The 16,451-nt window shown below is 42.1% G+C and overlaps 2 protein-coding genes across 7 annotated transcripts in view; both read right to left on the bottom strand.

Moving 5' to 3' along the window:
- Positions 1-423: 423 nt before the first annotated feature.
- Positions 424-9,570, bottom strand: ccnl1a (cyclin L1a). 2 transcript variants are annotated; one of them, XM_046388613.1, is made up of 11 exons: positions 9,215-9,570; positions 8,900-8,974; positions 8,185-8,294; positions 6,112-6,232; positions 5,841-5,905; positions 3,303-3,402; positions 3,053-3,157; positions 2,587-2,840; positions 2,378-2,476; positions 2,108-2,250; positions 424-541 (listed from the first exon to the last, which is right to left on the bottom strand). In XM_046388613.1, the coding sequence occupies exons 1-11, from the start codon at positions 9,458-9,460 to the stop codon at positions 480-482; spliced, it is 1,380 nt and encodes a 459-aa protein (XP_046244569.1). In that variant the 5' UTR covers positions 9,461-9,570; the 3' UTR covers positions 424-479. The 2 variants fall into 2 exon arrangements, with proteins under 2 accessions (XP_046244569.1, XP_046244568.1); XM_046388612.1 differs by having other exon boundaries at positions 424-2,250; positions 9,215-9,567.
- Positions 9,571-13,509: 3,939 nt separating this feature from the next.
- lekr1 (leucine, glutamate and lysine rich 1) overlaps positions 13,510-16,451 on the bottom strand; it is a 69,791-nt gene continuing 66,849 nt past the window's right edge. For all 5 annotated transcript variants that reach the window (XM_046388605.1, XM_046388607.1, XM_046388608.1 and 2 more), the window contains one exon: positions 13,510-14,979. In XM_046388605.1, the coding sequence (XP_046244561.1) occupies positions 14,536-14,979 (444 nt within the window). In that variant the 3' untranslated portion in view covers positions 13,510-14,535. The remainder of the gene's footprint in view (positions 14,980-16,451) is intronic.

The following is a 16,451-nucleotide window of genomic DNA, read 5'->3' as shown; positions in this document are numbered from 1 at the left end:
TCAGGCTTTTTCTGTGCAGTAATTGCTCGGACTTTGTGTTTGGCAAAGGCATCACGATTTATCTGCACAATGTGCTGAGTGAGATTATCAGTTCAAATGGTTGATTGCCTCTATAGTATTATTTAACACTATTTAAGATTGTTTCAGATCATTACTCCAACTCAGTTATAGTTGTTGCATACTATTAGAGATCGTTTTCTTATAAGAAAAAATATTTTTATATGGAATTGTCCCAGCAACTCCAAATGCTGTATAGTGAGTGGGAAGAGGAGTGCTTATTAGTAAGGCCAACAGCACCCTCTGGCTACCACAACACACATCTGCTGAAATTTTCAGCTTCACATCTGTGATAGATGCAAATCAAATCACGTCCGTCATCTTTACCTCAAATTCCAAGAACGTAGCTCAGTACAGACCATACAGTTCAGTGGCATAACTCATTTATTACTGAATAAAAATCGGACACGAACACGTGCAGACTAAAAACCAGTGTAACAAATGACAACCCTAAAATCTTCTGAAATCAAGTCTGCAACTCCTGCTGTAAAAAAGGAAAAACATACATCTGTAAGTGATTTGCTTTTTTTTTTTAAACTGTACAAAACACAGCTTTAGCGACACACATCTGTCCAAAATGATAAGGAAACAAAAACCATTCACCTGCCAGTCCCTTAATGTGCAAACATATTGATCTTTCCTGAATAATCATTTACATTTATTCATTCAATTCTTCCACTGAGCAGTTTGCTTTTATAAATCAAAGCGTTCACATATTTTCAGTGGATATGAAGCTATCTTTACACTGTAAATAAGTTTCTTTTCCCAAAGTCCACAACTTCACATGTAGAAAACCAAGAAAATAAGGGAAGGCTAGAGGGATGGCAGCCGGAGGGATGGGGGTGCTGTGGGTAAAGAAAGAAAAAAAATAAAACGACAGGTTTTGATAGATGATGACAGGTCCAGGACTGATGTCACTAATCATGTCTGACCAGGTGGATGACCTACAGCCTACTGCTGCAGCCTGGGCTGCTCAGGTGGACACATTCAATGGACAAGAACACATCAATCACCTCTGCTACAAGTGTGCTGCCGCAGAGATGTTAGCCAAAGCACAGAACATTCGCTTCCCAAGACATCTGTGCATGCAGAGGCTATGAGTAGGATTGAGGCAATTTCAACAATGTTTCCATAAATGCCTCCACAAAAAAGCTTTATTACTTTTTAATAAACAATTTTTTAATTAAAAAAAAAAAAACTTATTTGGTTTAGCCAAACTTATTTGGTTTAGCCAAAATTAATGGTTTAAGAGAACCAACATACTTGTAAATAATACAGTTCCTGTGGCCAGTTTCAGAATGCATATGAAAAACCCACAAACCCAATTATGTTAATATTAGCCTGGTATACCCAAAAAGAAATTAAACTTGGCTTGTTCTCTCAATCACAGCAGAAATGCAGCATTACCCTTTGACAGCTGCAGCGTTTGCTAAATATATGAATTTTTACGTTGACATTTTTTTATTTGGTCATGGACTCCTAAGACATGTAAGCAGTGTCCTCCGGTTGCAGATATTTGGTTTACTTCCAAAGTGAGTTGTAGTACAAATATGTACTTAACCTTTTGAAGAACATGCAAAATGTGTCTGCGAGCATGACTAACAGTGAACAGCATTCAGAGAACAAGCCACGTCTGATTTGGTTTTGAGTGTACTGAAAATGCTTCACTGACTATCAGTCCTGGAGCTAGTCTGTCGTGTGTGTGTGTGTGTGTGTCTCTCTCAGCGGCGGTGACGACTATGTCCTGAGTGCCCACTACTGCCGTGGTGTTTGCTCTTGTGGCTACGCTCCCTCTCTCTGTCCCTGTCATAGGACCGAGACCTTTCCCTCTCTCTCCTGTCTCCTCGATGACCAGCTCCTCGCTCATGTTTGTGTTTCTTTGAAGAGAGGTCATAGGAGCCGCGGTCTCTGTCCCTCTCCCGCTCCCTCTCTCTGTCTCGGTCCCTGTCTACTTTGACTGGAGTGCGGGACCGTGACCGAGAACGTGAGCGCTTCCTCTTGTGTCCGGATCCTCCACTGTTACTGTGGCGTCCGCTGGTTTTGGACTCACTGTTGCCATGGTGGCTGGCCTTGGACTTGAGGTGGGGTAGGAGGGGTGAGGGCTGGTGTCGCCGAGGCGATGGACTACGACTGTGAGAGCGAGAACGTGAGCGAGAACTGTAGGTCCCTGAGCGACTGCGTCTACTGTTGTAACTGTGGAAACGAGAAAAAAAGGAAAACTCCTAAACCCCTCTATCAAACGTGAGAGTTATGCAACAACAACAGCTAATATTTAGAACAGTACATTTAGAATGCGTTTACGTTATTTAAGTGAGCTTACTGTCTGCGAGGGGAGCGCGATCTAGACCGAGAACGGGTTCTTGAACGAGATCGACTTCCACTCCTGCTGTTCCTACCAATCTTCACATCTTTTCGCAACCTGGAAAAAAAAGATGACGCTTGTTAAATTAAAGACACACACAAACAAACACTGTTAAGTTACAAAGAGTGACAAATAAGAATAACAATCAGAAAAATCCCATTTCTTACCCATTGTGTGGACTCTTGTTGACCTGAGCCCGGGTGTCTGGTTCCTTTTTAACTGGTTTGAGGGTCTGGGGGTTTGGGGACTTCTCTTCCACCTTGACCACATTTGGAGAGCAGGGCTTGGAAGCAGGAGAGAAGCCACCAAGTGTGGACAGTGCAGGGGTACCATCAGGGTTCAGACCTTTGGCCTTCAGCTTAGCCTCTGCCAAGAACACCTTCCTTCGTTCCACCTCCTTCTCCAAATGGTCATAGTTAGGCTGGGGAGAAATCCTCACTGTTAGTTTTCACTTATACCACTGCAGCTAATAAGACTTTTGTGATAGGCAGCTCTCCTTATGGCACACAGGGCAGGAGTCCTCATCGGTTTTGTTAACAGATCAGTAGACTGCTGTACTGGTGTGCACCTCCACTGGATACAATCGACAATGTCACACAATGAGCCAAAGTCATACCATTAAAAAAACCCTACCTTCTTCCTGGTGTAGAGTCTAAGGGTGGTGATGCAAATCTCTCTGATTTCATCTTCAGTGGCTCCAAACAACAGATACCAATGAGGTCTGGATGGTAGAGGTATCTGAAAAGAACGAGAGGTTGTAATATTTGAAAATGCTGTGCTGTACAGATGTAGATATCTGCTGTGACAACCTTTGGTGGGGAAAATAAGACCACCAAAATAAGCATTTTCTAGCAGTAGGTTTCAAACTGGTATTTTCTCTTACCTGCAGAGCTCGGGCAGCAAGAAATATGCAGGCACAGGCAATAGTTTCAGCTTGGAATCTCACAAACACATTGGTCCTCAGGCTATCATTCATGTAGTTCCTATAAAAGGCAAAAAGAACACATAGAAACAAAAACATAGCATCTTCTCGACACAAATACACCTCTCACTCATACCCACATTTTAAGCCATGTCGCAGCTTAAACCATGTTATTAGTTATTTGTAGCACACACTCCTAATCAGGGCTATGTTTATTTTTTTTTTTTTCTCCAATCCCAATTAAACCCTAGCAAATTCTAAAAACCAAAATATCCACAACATGACAGTTTACATTTGTGGATCAACCATTAGAGGCACTGAAAAAGTGTTTCAAATTAATCAAAAGCCCTGATAATTATAAGCAGCTACACATTTTGAAATAAAGCAGTGCCCAAGTGAAATATACATTTATATCTGTCAACTTTAACTTTGTCCATTTCTCTCTGGGGCATCCATGGGAGTGCTGTATGTCACAGGTAAAGCATGAAGACACAAATGGGAAATAATCTACTCAAGACCTGCCAAACCACTCTACCACAATATGACCTGAGGGGTAACTACATTAAGGAAAATGATGATCGAGACAATGACACATGCCTTGTGGGGTGCTGGGGGTGAGGGGACATGCAGGCATACAGATGTGACACATTTGAGAATGCAGTTGCCACTTTCAGACTGTTAGATCCGAGGGAACAGGGAGGCACAGCATGTATGTTGGCATGCACAGCAGCTGGGCTTTGGGAGTCCAAGGTAGACTGATGAAAATGATGCAACACTTGTCGAGTATTCTGACAGCTCCAAAGTTCATATGTTTTGTGTCTGGGCTATACGGACTGATGCCTTCACACTAGAGGGCTCAACTGCAAAACATCAACCATTTTCCCACTTTAAATACATTCCAACCCTGAGTTGAAGCTGGCCCCCACAAGACCACTGATTCTATTGGTCTGCAACCTCATTCCACTATGTGGCTTTTTAAGACAGGTAATCTATGCCTCGCTACTTAGGCCGAGCGAAGAATCAAGTTGCTACAAAACCGATTACGTGTCAGTGGGTTGTCTAGGGCAATGGATAAATTGGATTAGCCATAGGGAAAGCATTAGAAAAGACAATGTGTCCAGGATGTGAACTGGGCAAGTACAGGATGGCATGATCATCTATGTCCTTATGAAACATAGAAGTCAAAATGTGATAACAAACACAATGGTAAAACCCCAGTAAACTAACACAGATTATTAATGAAAGAAACTACAACGAGGCAAAAATACTTAAACTAATCACAAAAGAGTGAATGGTCTTTTCTACAGTAACACTTCTCCATATGCATTCACTGTGTGTGTGTGTGTGTGTGTGTAAATCACATCATAATTATATGTACTGCTGCACTGAGGTCTGCCGCAGGTAACTGACGAAAACTCGCCACGCAGCGATTAGGTCTCGTCTAACCTGTCTTAAACGGCCTGACCTGCATTTTGGCCGGTCGGCGAGAAACTTCTATGCCAACGCTAATATAGATAACACATGGTCGTTGTATTCTGATTGCTGCATGGGTGAGACAGGTCCTTGGAGGCAAAACCTCAGAACTGGATCAGCCTGTAAGACAGACACATGTCTGGACACCATGTCAGTTGGGGACAGGACACAGTATACTACTGTATTTTTTTTTTAAGGCAGGTTAACTGGTCAAAAAAGTACTGCTGATCTGGCTAAGTTTACTTCATTGCTAGATGCAAGTAAACTAGAAAAAAAAACTCAGAATATGAATCTATTTGTAGCTACTTGGCAAAAATAGGTATTACAGTTGAAACCTTTGTAGCAAGACCAAAAATACAAATCCTTTTGACACCCAAGAGAAAACAAGACGATGTTGGCTGTTGGGAAAGGCCCGCCCGCCCCCTTCAGTGAATCTTGGCATTGGGATTGGCTGTCTGGAGAGGGGCAGCCAGCCAATGGGGGGAGCTTCCTGAGGTCATGTGGTTGGAGGAGGCAGAGTTCAGAGGTTCTTTATGTGACTTACCAGCATGGACTACCCTTTAATCAAAGAGTAGAGAGAAAGGACAAAGTTAAACCAAGTTCCCTGGGCACCGCAAATCAAAAAGACTACAGCAAAGCCATGTAAGGGCAGACAAGAGAGTGAGACACGTAACAGGATTTGTCAATAAAACAAATTGTTCCATCAGAAAAGAAAGAAGAAAAAAAAAGTGGAACAGGTTAAAATGGAGTGAGGGAATGTCTCAGTCAGACCTGGGCAAAATTGCTGTTGAATGCTTTTCAAATTCGTGCTTGAACACATGAGGGGCACTTGAATATCACTTATCTGACAGATGTTGTTTCCACTTATGGGTGTATCCCAAGCAGATAAATCAAGTCCTCTTCAAGTAATTCAGCCATTTGAAACTCGTTCAACTTTATTTTAAGCCCAGGTCTGGTGGCACTTCTTGCAGACATGACAGGTTGCTGCTGTGGGGGATGGTCAGTGGAGTCAATGAAGAAACTTACCAGGCCGTCTGGACCAGCGTCTGGTTCTTCTCACATTCCAGGACTTGAAGGTACATAACGATAATCTGGAATTATAAATTGACTGCATAAAAACACAGAAACACAAAGTATGCCGCTGTTCTACATTAGTTCTGTTCTGACAGTGAGAATAGTCTGTCACAGCTGCTTCCTGTGTGGTTGTATCTGCATGGAGGATCACACTCAAAGCTGCAACAGGTTAACTACACTGTGCTATGCCACATTACAAGTTACAAGTGTGACTTTAACTTACCTTGTGTGGGTGCTTGACGTGGACACAGAAGCCCAGCTCCTTCAGGACCCGCCGTTCCGCTTTGATGACTTGGTTTTTGGTATTTATGTAGTTCTGATCAAGTATCAATGAGCTTGGAGTCCTAGTTTATGAAGGAATCAAAATAAAACAATGTTTCCCCCTTTCGAAATAAAGGTATAAAAGAAAGTGCCCTTTTGATTTCTTGCACTCTTTTCTTTTTTCCGTTTCAACCAACTCAAAGCAAAAGGTTTAACTGTTTGAATGCCTGACAGTTTGTGGGGGTTTGTGGACTCCTGTGGTTCCAGTGAAAGCTTATGGGATCTGCAGACAGCCCTCGACCACAATCACCCTGTGTCACAGCTTTAACAGAAATATCAAGTCTCATCGTCACACACGACTACCTGAACAGGCCATAGTGTTCAAACTTGAATTAAAAACCAAATACGAACCTATGAGCAATCACAAAACATTCTGCCCTATTCCAATGTTGTAGAAATAATTATACAAATAATTCTCTGAAGTAACCAAAACCACTGACAACTTATCTTCTGTTAACAGTAGGCTATACAAACCCAAAGAAGAAAATACATAAAATACAGTTTTCTTATTCCAGTGACTACATTTCACATCAAAGTACAGCACCAACCAACAAAACTGCTAATTAGACAAAGCGGATTACTTCGAATGCTACTGATGCAGACCAACAGACCTAGAAATAGAATCTTAAAAAAGGACCAATTAATACATATTTCTGAATTTAAAAACCCGGACTGCACGCATTCTGATCTAAAAATCTGTTCGCAGGCTGTGTGTCAGTTATGAACTGTCTCCTACACTGTGTGCTATTCACGACATACAATTAACATCACAAAACTGACTGACATGCTTCTAAGACTTCCAAGTAGCAATTCAGCACTTGACCTTTACAGAACCAACAGCAAAAATTCAAGATTCAAATCGAATATTTTCACAGCTCAAATAACAATTTGAATGCAAATACTGTCATGCCACAAACCACATGCATAAACAGCCTCCCAAGATCAGAGTTACACCTGTTACTCAACATGACACTTTACAGCCAAAATCCACATCTGAAAAAAAACAAAACAAGTGCATCACGCATACTCATAAGCTTACTTCAGTGTTGATTCAATTTATGCCAAACTATTAAAGTTACAATGTATGAACCAAGTCTAAACAAAAACAAATGCCGCATTGACTACAAGTATCTAGGTTATTATGACTTCAACGAACAAGGTGATATTTCTAGAAAAGCCATGGGTAACAGTTGGTGAATGGAGTCTTGCTTTTGAGGCACAAACAAAATGCATGGTGAGGAGCAGTCACAGTAGAAAACTACATTACCCAATGTTCCAAAGACTGACGGACAGATACCCAAAGCTTAAGATTGAACCACACGAGTCCTCAAGGTGCCCCAGGGGCCAAGGACCTTCGGCCAACCTGTGATCCCTGATCCCAGTGCCCCATGGTGGCTCAGACCACGGGCGTCTCCCACAGGAGGGGGTGGGGTGGCCCTGGGGGAGGAGAGAGACCCCCTTGCATCACGGTTGTCATGCCGACTGCTTCATCTTACGTACCATTCCACATCACCCAGGCTTTGGTAAATGTAGCTGGTCGCTGTTAGTTGGTTGCAAGGGAAAAAAGAAGCCACGTTAATGCCAAGGCCTGTAGTACTGACATGTACAGATTTCTATGAAGACAAAGGCACACACAAATTGAGCATATGTGTCTTGTCTTACAATGCTTAAAATGCACTCCATTTTTTTAGAGTGTTTGTTGAGGTATCAATTTCAGTGTAATGTCAAACTCAGATGTTATATGTAGACAATTGAACTTCTGAAACTACCAGTGAAGCAGAAACTGAAAAGTTTTAAAATGTTTAGAGTACATGAATAAACAGAAGAGCACTTTCACAGCATAAAAACAGATCAACATTATAAAACATACATCATATTGAACAAAAACAAAAACAAATGCAATGTAACACAAGGCATGTCACATAAACATCACATATTTCCAAAAGGATGAAACTGATTCAGTACTGATGCTTACTTTTTGCCTCTGATCTGTCTCAGATGATGAAAAACATTGATGACGTCTCGTATTCGTCGTGGCGCTTCTTCAATCTTGGAGGCCAGGTTGATGCATGCCATAGCAACAATCTGGAGAGAAGATAATTGATGCAGAAAGTTGGAAGGAAGAGTTCAATGACTTCAGGTTTGCAACCAAAGACATGATGCCCACATCTGACCAGTGGGGATGGGCGAAGTGACAAAATGTGCAATAAGAAGATTCGAGAGACCTTGTCACTTATATCCTGTACACAAAGTCGTCATTTCATTTTTCATTTTAACCATTTTCGTGTTTCAGATCAGTAGCAATGTTCAACCATCTTAGATACCTACCAGAGACTGAAGTTATTAAATGTAGTGTTAATTTCTAAATAGATTTACGCGATTTATCAGATGTATCACGCTGACCAGCCAACAATCACCAGTTTGGGAAACTGTAAAGCTGATGTTTTAACACTTTAGTACTATTTAAGAAAAGTAATGTTTGGATTCCGCAATGTTTGTTGACTTTGAATAAGTTACTTGCTCCGTACTGCTCTTCAAAGTGACCCCTCTTTGTCTTACAGCAGTTCAAAAACGCTAGTACAACGTATTGGCAATATGGCTGCCACGAACGTAACCACGACGTTATGCTAGGCTAACACTGTCGATTAAGCACCGGCCTAACACTGGTCCCTACTGTTGATCGGACTTACCTCAAAACTGTGTTTGACGAAAGACTTGGAGTAGAAAAAACGATGAAAGAGCACCTGGCCCGTTGCCATTGCCACCTATCGAGAAAAACACAGAGTATGCCGTTTGAATTTTGTCTTGCATAAGAAGGCCTTACCTTACACAATAGACCGGCGCCATTTTAAGTCAACCACGCTAACGTCTGAGCTAATTGACTACTAACGACCGGAATGTGGCATGTTGTGGTTTCGAAAAACCCACTGACTTCTGTTAATTGTGACGAAAACATTCATGACTACGTATAATACTAGCTGTTCTAACTAGTCAAGGGGTCTAACCTGGGGTAATCGGAGGAGAATTCCCGCTGACTGAATCAGTTCACATCCAAGTATGCGAAGGTCGGTCTCCGTGTTCAGGTCGAGGCCGTCGACCATCGACGGCGTTGGAGAGAGTCTTTCCTCCGGTATGAGCGAGTTATCGATCGTGAGGTACACTTCAGAGTAAACTTTGTCACCAATAAGAATGCCATCGTTGTTTGTGGATGCATTGGAAGAAACAGACAGAGGACCTGCGGCCATCTTCATCCAAAAAAGAGCGATTGACACCTACAGCTAATGCTCAGCCGGCCTCGACGGAACTACAGCGCAGCGGCGTGACTGACAAAGTACGTGACGTCACCATCATGCATGAAACTCAAACCTCTGTGTACATCCGCGGTGGTAAATAGGCCTCACAATGTTGACACGAATTTCTCTAAAATATTCGCAAACTTCAGGAATTTAACAAATACCTTAATAAACTGTTTATCAGGTGGTTACTAACTTATCCTTTCTCATCCTTTTTTCTTTTATCTCATCTGACATTTGCAGATTACAACCCCAGACGCGGACAGTCTGAAGAAATAATTACGTATTTTTGCAAATAGTTAATAAAACAGGTAATACACAGAGCAATTTGGCGTGATATACAACGATGTTTGTGTTGTTTCACGTATCACAAATGGCACGTTATCTTATGGTTCCTTAAAGAACCCCACGTAAAAGTTAAGTTTTCCATCTTAAATGTATTTTGGACGGCAAATAGAGAAAACTGAACCAGAAAACAGCTGGTTAGTTCTTTCACTGTCACGATAAAACGCCACAGCCCCTCTGATCCTCCGTTCTCGAAGTCATTAAGCAAACACCCAAAAAATGTGAATTAGGCATGCACAGCTAATGTCTCTCAGTAAATTTCGTGTACTCGTGGTAGCTGTCATCAAAACTGGTTGAGGCCCACTTTTATGTTTAACTATAGCACTACTCGGAATGCAATTTTCCTCCTTAGAAATTGCATCATATGCTTACAACACACGCCGTAATCGTAGTCATCTCCCGGAGTAAGCAGCAGGAAGCGACTCACCGCCAACGGTATTTGTGACGTATTTTACAGGAAAGTCCGGACTTCTCACCACTATCTCTAGTACATATTCATCCGCCTATTAAAAAAAATAGTAATACCAGCAATTTGGCTGTTTTGTTATTGTTCGAGTAACTATTTAACACACAGAGTACGGAAAGTAATAGTAGTATATAGTTTAAATAAACAGCAACCCAGGTAGAAATAGCTGGGCGAAACGGTTTAAGACCTATCCTTAAGACTTAAAGGCTCTGGCATTGTTTGGGTTAAAGCACATGCGGCTCCATGGCACGGCTTGTGTCAAGGTGCAGCTCCATATGCAATGGTAAAAGGAACATTGTGTTCTCAGCCCCCAGGATTTTATTAGCTTGAAGCCTTGCAGTAGCTACAAACAGACAGCAGAGAGGAGTAGAGACGCACAAGTTAAGATGTATGAAAACCGGGCTTGCCAGCAGAAGCAGCGGCCTTCCTGAGGTCAAAGAGATCGTTCTGTGAGAACTATTGCATTTGACTTTATAACACATTTCCACTAACAACCTGTTGCTGCAGAACAGTTGACTGCAAAGTTTCACTAAACTGTCTTCACTGCCTTTGTCTTTACATTGCTCAGTCATTTAGAATTCAGTAATTTGAGTAACTGTAGATTTGCAAATTCACGATTGCCAACAGTTTGGCTTGACTCTCATCACAAGTCCACCAAAGAGAAAGTTCTCTCTCGAAACATTTAAGGTTGTTTAATTTGAATATCAAAAAACTAATCTAATAATAACAAGGCACAAAATTAGCACCAGCAAAATGTTGATATGGTAAAATAAAGTTGTTCCTCAGGCAACAAGAAGTTTATATTTCTTCCAGGTCTACAGGCAAATGTATAGCTACATTTAATATGTTGTGTGCAGTGCACAAGGGGACGACAGGGTACACACACAGCTCGCAGAGGGAGGAAATGGAGGGTTCAGTAGAGCCCATAAGCAAATTACTGCTCCAGGTCTCACTAACCATTTAATCCTGCCATGGCTGTTTATTTCTACAGGTTATATATTCAGTTTATCCATATGAGTGTCTACCTGTAATAATTCAAGTTTCAATTTAATTATATTAATTATAAATACAATAGTAATAATAATAATAGCATAAAGGTCTACTTTCATTAGCTGTTTGAGGCTCTGCATGGCATGCAAGGGACAGGCACACATTTACCTCTTCAGTTTTACTAACACACCACATTAGGTGGCAGACTGAGGTCTCGTTGTCCCTGTCATTAACTAACACCTACAAACTAGCACCTCCAGCCCTCGCACTTACGTACTTAGGACTACAACAAGAATACTAAGCATTCTTTCTCCGGTTGCCTGGGTGACACTAATTATAGGGTGTGGGAGGGCTCATGGGACGACGCAGGAGAGAGGCGTTCAGGGACGCCCAGTGACGAACAAGGGCTTAGTTATACACACACGCCACTCCCTGGAGTGTGTGTGTGTGTTTACGAGCAACTTACACAGATTCCCCAGGGACACGTGTGCATGCCTGCCCTGCTATGATAATTACTGCAAGCTGATCACACTCCAAATGTGTGTGCTTGGTTTGCATGTGTGTGCATATGAATGTTTGTGTGAGGGCGATTAAATATGAATGATAAGAACAATCATCAAACATCATTCATATCAAAGTATTGGGGTTCTATGCTGTGTGCCTGTTACGCACATATGGAGAAAGTGTTTCAAGGAGATGTATCTATTCAGGCCAGATCTCACTCACACACAGGCCCCATGGCTCACACAAACCAGGAAGGACACCAGGTCAAGGGCTACAAAGCAAGGGCATGAGCAACGGAAAAAAGCCCCAGTAAAACAACAGAGTGGAGAAAAGAGAGAGCTGGCTGGATCAAAAATAAAGTAAACTCAGATAGCTGAGGAGGAGAGGCTGAGAGGGAATTGTTTTTGAGCAACAAAGTCAGAGTACTAAAAGAAGGCCAGAGAGATTAAAAGAATATTGACCCAGAGAGAGAGAGAGAGAGAGAGAAAGAGATGTGTGTGTGTGTGTGGTATGTGTGGGGGGGTATTAGTGTTTGGAGGGAGACGGGGAGAGAAAGTGTGTTTGGTCAGAGCAGAAACAGTAGCCCCTTTTAAACAAAATACTGCCTTGTTGTTCCACTGACTTTGCTTTTTACACTCAACCGAATCCGAATAATGGAAGCAAAAGAGGCATCTAGTGTGGCTCGTGACATGCCATCTCACCCGTTTCACACAGAGCTTGATTCAACTCTGTTATTGCCTCCACTGCTGGCTTAAAGGTAAAACAACAAAGTCCTCACCACTTCGTGTTCATGCACTTCACGGAGAACGGCAAGGCATAATATCAGTGCAACATTCCTGCACTGAACAGGCTGGTAAAAGGGGCTAATGAGGGTGTCAAAGACAGGGAGAGAATGTGTGTTGTGGGATGGAGCAAGAGAAGAGAGAGGGCATTAACACCCCCGACTGGCATAGAAACAGGTTATTTCTTCAAATGTGCAGCAGATATGCAGGTCACAGTGAGAGGAAGTTTAACAGGGGAAAAAGGAAAAAGTCAACGGTCAGAAGGTCATGTGCAGGGAGAACGTGAGCAGTGTGTAGTCAAAAGGTCAGCACATGTCTGGAATAGCTTTTCACAGCAGACATTTTTTTTGACTTGTCAAAGTAGGAAAAGCACAGATGTAAAAAAAAATAACATTAATGGTGACTCCATTTCATGAAGTGTCCCAGTAACTGGGACCAGCTCAGTTCAGCCTTTCTCTTTCTCTCTCACGCACACACAAACACACTACATTGTGATAATAACCATACAATTGATGTCCTTCAGTGACATTACATGAATACAAAAAGTGAGCGATGTTAGGACAGACACAATCACTCACTAGAGACACATATACACATGCTTTGTGCAATGAGTAAACACACACAAGGCCACAACCACAATCGCAACACTCAAACACAGGAAGGCAACAAGAAGTCCGCTGGAAAGCACAAAAGAAAAAACTGTCAGCTATTGGATATAATATAATAATCAAAACATTAATAGGGAGTACATATTGTTGTCTCTTACAAAGGGGTAGTTAGAGATTGTCTGTAAAAGGAGATCTTTTCAACCAGAATTACATGAAAAAAAACAGAGAATTAAGATTTCCCAGGAAATCTTATTAAAACAAAATCTCATGCAAACAAATTTAACAAATTTATTGAGTTCATAACGGTCAACTCCAGGGAAAAACAAAAAAAAAAACAATTTGTCAAGTGTAGTAGAAAATGTTCCATTTAAGCAAGTAGAAAATGTGTTTTTAATGGCACAGAATGTTCATTGTTGTGTATTTCAGAATGTCCTCTCCACAAGGAGGGAGATTCTTAGCAGATAAACACTACGTGTGTGCTTTGGCAAACAGAGAAAATGTTGGCAGGACAAAATCATTATCATCCCACCTTTCTGTGTGAACGACATGTGCATTGTCTCGCAGACGGGTTGGAAGAGAGGGACACGAGGAAGTCAAAATAAAAGCTTTCCATGTGTGCCAGTAAGTGGGGAAATGAGTTCCATGCTGCACACACACTCACACAGCCCACTTCACGCATTTCTCCCATCATGCCAATTCATCCCAAATGTAGGAGGGGAGAGGAAGAGGGAGGGAGGGATGGAAAGACCTTGCACGGAGTGAATGATGTCAATAACACAATGCCTGAGGGACGAGCGTGGGGTAATTGTTGTGTGTGTGTTGGGGGGTGGGCGAGGGGGTGTTGGTGGGGAGGGGGGTGGTGGCCTTACAGTTTCTTTTGTGTTTGCATGCCTTTTGTTTGTGTCCACAGGTGGCAAGGGACAAGCTGTCATGCTCCTTCAGCTCTCCCCTTGTCACAGGCTGTGTGTGCGCATACTGTGTGCATGTGTGGGTGTTTGCGAAATGCTGTGCGTGCCAGTGAGACTGCGTGGGTCGGGTTGTGAGAAAACAAGTGCATGTCTGTTGTAGAGTGTGTGTCCTGGGAGTTCACTGGTGTACCAACAGGACTCAGTGGTTATGTCTTGTGTATAAAGTGTGCATTTATGTGAATGCGTGTACACACTTAGAGGGACCTGTGACTTAAATATTTGTGTTATGAAATTGTAAGAGAACAATGAAACTACTATTAAAATAATCTGGTTAAGATGAATATACACTTAAATAATATTTCAAAACAACACTAAAATTCTGTTTTATTTTGAAGAGATGTGATTACTGTTGAGTACTCTGTTTGCTTATTTACAGCCTCTTCCTCCTCTCTATCACTAAATTGACTTTACGTTTGACTTCCCCCACCGTGCTGCTCGCTTTCAATCTGGGCAGTGCCCCCTCTCGCCATTTTTCTCTTCCTAACATCCCATCACAATTCCAGGACTCCGAACGCCTCTCTGCTCCTCCTCCATCTGTGACTTGTCTTCTGTCTTTGTCTGCGCTGGCAGAGGAAGGATGGAGTCTGTTTGGGGAGTTGGAAGATCGAGCGAGATGTACCCAAGACTGACTATGGAGATGGAGATGTTTGTTTCCCTGGTGGGTGTGTCTCTCCATGGGGTTTAGTGGAGACCTGGAGGAGCCCCCGTGAGATGACTGCAGCCCATGGAGCTCTTCTTGAGCTTGAGCCAGAGCAGCAGTCAGTCCCTCCCTCTCCTCACACTCCCTTCTGACTGTCTCCTGGAGTAACACCACCTGGAAGGTTGGTGAGAGAGAGAGAGAGAGAGAGTAGATAAAGAAGTAGCATTTCAGTAAGCCATTTGTTTTAGTATTCAGTTGCTCAAAAACAATATTCACTTTCACTCAAACAAAATGGATAATTTAATCAATTTCCAGTTTAAACACATAGTTCACCATTTTGGGAAATATGGTGCAGTGGTTAGCACTGTCACCTCATAGCAAGAGGGTTTCTGGTTCAAATCCTTGTCTGTGCCCTTCTGTGTGGAGTTTGCATGTTCTCGCTGTGCCTGCGTGGGTTTTTCTGCTGGTACTCCAGCTTCCTCCCACAATCGCAAAAACATGCATGTTAAGTTAATTGGCTACTCTACATTGCCCTTTTGTGTGAGTGTGAGAGTGTGTGGTTGTCTGTCTTTGTGTGTTGGCCCTGCGATTGACTGGCAACAGTCCAGGGTGTACCCCGCCTCTTGCCTGTAGTCAGCTGGGATAGGCTCCAACCCCCCTGCGACCCTGGCGGATCAGAAAATGGATAGATGGATGGGAAATATGTTTACTTGCTGTCTTTCTGAAATTAATGGGACTCAGGCTGACCAAACAACAGAAAATCTTTTTTTTCCCTTCATCATTTCTGCACAGAGACTAAAACACAAATTGGACTGAAAGGGTAAGATAAAAGTGGCCATTTTGAGTTGCTCACAGACCCTGAGAAAACTGGCATAATCAAAGAGATTGGTCAACAAGACCCACACAGGCAAGCCACCCTAACACAGTCACCGTGATCCAGTATTAACAGCACGTACAGCACAGGCTCATGCACTAAAAACTGCACACGAGATCCTGCACAGGGAGATACAGCATAAAGACATAACAAACTGGAATACAGATATACACAAATGCACATACAGATGCATATCAACGTATATAGCCTACTGTATATGTCTGTATATTCTTCCAGAATGACCAAACGAACAAAACTTGAATCATTGGTTCTGGGAGGTCAACATGTCATACATGTCATTGTTTACATTTTCAGATCTACTGAGAAATAGAGCCTCCCTCACTGATTCAAATCTGATGAACGCAAACTCGTGCTCTTATGTGACAGCCAGGCAGAAAAGGGAAAGCTGCTCATTTCAAGTCCTGAACCAAAGTTTACTTCTAAAAAAAAAAAAAAAGCTCTTCTTGCAAGGCAATTCATAGCTTTCTCCTCACTTTGCATGCATTTTCTACCATTATGGTGCACTGTCTTAAACATCAATCACATGCTTATTTAATTACAAACCATATGAATGGTTTAAATCATTATGACCATCTGCTGTCTGATAACAGACATGTTTAAATACAAGACTTAATTAAGAGAATATAACAGATTCTTAATGGAAGATTCAGGCACAATTCCTGCTGTCAGTCATCAGTCTGTATGGACTCATCATAAGTCAGTGGCTCTCACATTTGGCAAATATATTCTTATAAAAGTACATTTGCAAAAA

This window comes from Scatophagus argus, chromosome 5 (assembly GCF_020382885.2).
Source record: "Scatophagus argus isolate fScaArg1 chromosome 5, fScaArg1.pri, whole genome shotgun sequence".
Classification (NCBI taxonomy): Eukaryota; Metazoa; Chordata; class Actinopteri; family Scatophagidae; genus Scatophagus; species Scatophagus argus.
This window is presented reverse-complemented; position numbering and strand designations above follow the sequence as displayed.

Excerpts from the sequence above, each read along its gene's own strand:
- ccnl1a (XM_046388612.1), bottom strand. The coding sequence starts at position 9,460 with ATGAAGATGGCCGCAGGTCCTCTGTCTGTTTCTTCCAATGCATCCACA. Across the intron at positions 8,975-9,214 it reads TTCTCCTCCGATTACCCCAG|GTGGCAATGGCAACGGGCCA; the intron begins GTTAGACCCCTT and ends TTTTCTCGATAG. Across the intron at positions 2,477-2,586 it reads AACAAGAGTCCACACAATGG|GTTGCGAAAAGATGTGAAGA; the intron begins GTAAGAAATGGG and ends TTTTTTTTCCAG.